Raw genomic sequence first — 3114 nt, forward strand, 5'->3', positions numbered from 1 at the left:
GTGCTCTCTTTACCTCTGACATGGGAGCTGGCTCGGAGCTCGTCTGCCTGGCTGTGTGTTTCCTGGACGGGGCCGCCTTTTACAGTTGCTTTTTGTATCTATGCTTCTGCCTCCTTGAGCCCCAGTCGGCCTCGGCAGATGGCTGCTCACACTGAGCCTGGTTCTGCTGGAGGTTTCTTCCTGTTAAAAGGGAGTTCTTCTTCTCCACTACAAGCATGCTTAGTGTGAGGGATTGCATTCGAGTCAATGAGTGGATGCATTCAACTGGCTTTACTTAGATAGAAAACTTTCAATCAATTTGAATGTATGAGCTGGTGAACTGTCAAGTGCCTTGAGATGACATGTGTTGTGAATTGGCACTATAGAAATAAACTGAACTTAATTTAATGTAATTTTTGTGGTCTCATAAAAAAGTCCCTGTTCTTCAGGAAGTCTTGAAACCAGCCCAGTGCCATACCTTAAAGGTTGACCCAATTTTCCATGCATTTTCCATAAAATTTACTAAAAAAAGCAGTGTTGAATTGTGCTATTGTCCAATAATACCAGCTCTGCATTTCTGTTGAAGAGTTATTTAAATCCTCCATCAGGGGGAAAAAAATGTATTGTAACAAGATGAAGTTCTTTGACAAGTAACATATTAATTTAGTTTGGTTATTCAATTTACTCAATACTTCCAACTTAACTTAATGTGAATATCAGACTTTGTAAATGCATCAGTTGTATGAATAAGGCTGCATTAAACCGTATGTACTTCTTTTTGGCCCCCTAGTGTTTTAACAGGTCTAAGCAAAATCTTGGTTTATAAACATAAAATCTTTCTTTTGTCACTCTTTAAATAAGGCTAACAATCTTCAGGGTTTATTAAAAACGTCAGAGAGCAGCCAGAGGAAACTAATGCTTCTCCAGGAAGTTCCTTCTTTATTCTAATTTCTTTTTCCACTCATATCTACATCATCAAAAATATCTAAATTCCTTAAACATATATATATATATATATATATATATATATGTATCAGAAAACCTTTAAAACAAAATCAAAAGCAATTTTAAACCTCCAGCATGAAGCATAAAAATGAGTGCATTTTCTTCTGTATCTCTAACATACCTTCCTCTGAGTTTTCTGGTCCAAATAACCTTTAACTGAGACTCAATTTGTAAAAATATGGTTTTCATATATTATTTTCATCATTTTGAACCAAATGCTTCTTAAACATAAAATATTTGGTTATTTGTCTGGTCTGGGTCTCCAAAGATTCCTTTTCATTACTGCTACAGCTTAATATTGTATAACTAAAATACACTTGTGTCACTGGTTTACATTCAGAAGTAGAGTTTTACAAGCATTTCTTATTTTAGACATCTTCAGGCCATACATCAGCGGGTTAAAAAGAGGCTGTGCAGTTAGGAAGTAAAGCGAGAGGAAAATACGCAGAAAATTTGGCAGGAAGCTCATGTTGAATCTGCTCTGAGAGATCTCAAAGCTACCAGCGAAGGAAAAGTTCAAGATGGAGGCCAGGTGAGGTGTACAGGTGTTCAAGGCTTTCTGACGGGTTTGTTTGGATCCAGAGAAACACACAACAAGGATCTTGATGTAGGTGTAGAGAATCAGAAGCAACGAGACCAAGATAGTACTGAATGTAGCAGTGAGTCCAAAAATGTTCGTGATGGCCCTTTCCGTACAGGCCAGTTTAACCACAGAATGAACATCACAGTAAACTTTGTTTATCTGGTTCCCACACAGCTTCACCGGTAGCAGAGGCATAATGAAGGAGACAATAATAAGTGGATACAACCAGGCTACAGCAATCAGTACGGCAATCTTTTTGGGTGTCATTTTGTTGTTGTACTGCAGAGGGTAACAGATAGCGAGGTAACGGTCATACGAGACAAAGGCTAAGTTTAAAAACTCAACTGCCCCGTAAGAATGGACCATAAAAACCTGACGGAAGCAGAGCGGAGCAGAAATAATGTGGACATTTGAGAGGATCTGAACCAGCAAGAAGGGAAACAAGCCTGAGCTGCCATACAGTTCATTGACAAACAGGCTGCAGAGAAACATGTACATGGGTTCATGTAAGCTCCTGTTCGTACAGATCACAACAATGAGCAGGACGTTAGAGAAGACTATGAAGGCATACAAAATCAAGATGACAGTGAAATACAAATAGGTCAAACCCCAGGAGTTGATATAAGCAGTGAAAGAAAAAAAAAAAACCTATGAAGAGTTAGTCATGCCGTTTCACATTCTCAACAGTCAGACATAAAGAAAGATTATGATTTTAGTTAAAGCTTTTTACCCAAAAGTAAAACATTGAATTTAACCACAGCCTCCAATCTACTGGCTGAACACATTGTAATAATACTGAGAGCATTTTCCCTCATACATTAATTATCAGGCTGAAGGTTTCAGCAAACAGTAAATTAGAAAATGAGGCAACATCTCCTGATAAAGCTCACAGCCCACTGAAGATTAAATAATGTACAGAGAAAAAAAACAAAAACAGGTTCCTTCCTATGCTCTGTATGGAAACATTGATTACCCCCTCCCTCCAAAACTGAGCTGAGTCACTTCTCTGTGTTTTTTTGTTATGTTTGTGTGAATCCTACAGCTGTAATGGGACATCATTAGCAGATGATCTGTGAAGTAATGCCTGCTAAGGAGGGTCAGGCACTAAAATGTAACTAAATAAAAATGATTATTAAAAAAAATATTAGTCAAAATTATATTAAATGAAGATTATATTAAAATATAAAAGGTGCATAGGCAGTTTTTATGACATTTTAATATCTCTATCCCAGCAACTCATTTCGGTTGTAAAGAAGACTTTTCTGAGAGATGGGAAAACTTGTCAATAAATATTCATTAAATATTTAAATATTGTTAGATTTCTTTTTAATACAGTTGCCAAACTAACTCAAAGCCTTTGCTCTGTTGGTTTTGCTCATTGACAGTGATGATAAGTTTCTGAGGATGTGTTCTTGGGCTAAATAAGGATTTACTATAGTTAAGCAATAAAAGGGAAGATAAGCTTTGGTAAAGATTCTATTTCACAAAGGATTAGACTGGGATAGCAAAGAGTATGAAATACAGTACAAAGGTTTTAGCTCACTGAA

The 3114-nt window shown here is 36.8% G+C and overlaps 1 protein-coding gene across 1 annotated transcript; it reads right to left on the reverse strand.

The window, feature by feature from the left end:
• Positions 1-1306: 1306 nt before the first annotated feature.
• LOC119798221 (olfactory receptor 142-like) lies at positions 1307-2537 on the reverse strand. The gene is given in 1 exon segment (XM_038307570.1): positions 1307-2537. A coding segment is annotated over 1 exon segment (927 nt). The 5' UTR covers positions 2234-2537.
• Positions 2538-3114: the final 577 nt, after the last annotated feature.

The sequence above is a fragment of the Cyprinodon tularosa genome, unplaced genomic scaffold (genome assembly GCF_016077235.1).
Source record: "Cyprinodon tularosa strain WSP-4 unplaced genomic scaffold, ASM1607723v1 ctg614, whole genome shotgun sequence".
NCBI classification, from domain to species: Eukaryota; Metazoa; Chordata; class Actinopteri; order Cyprinodontiformes; family Cyprinodontidae; genus Cyprinodon; species Cyprinodon tularosa.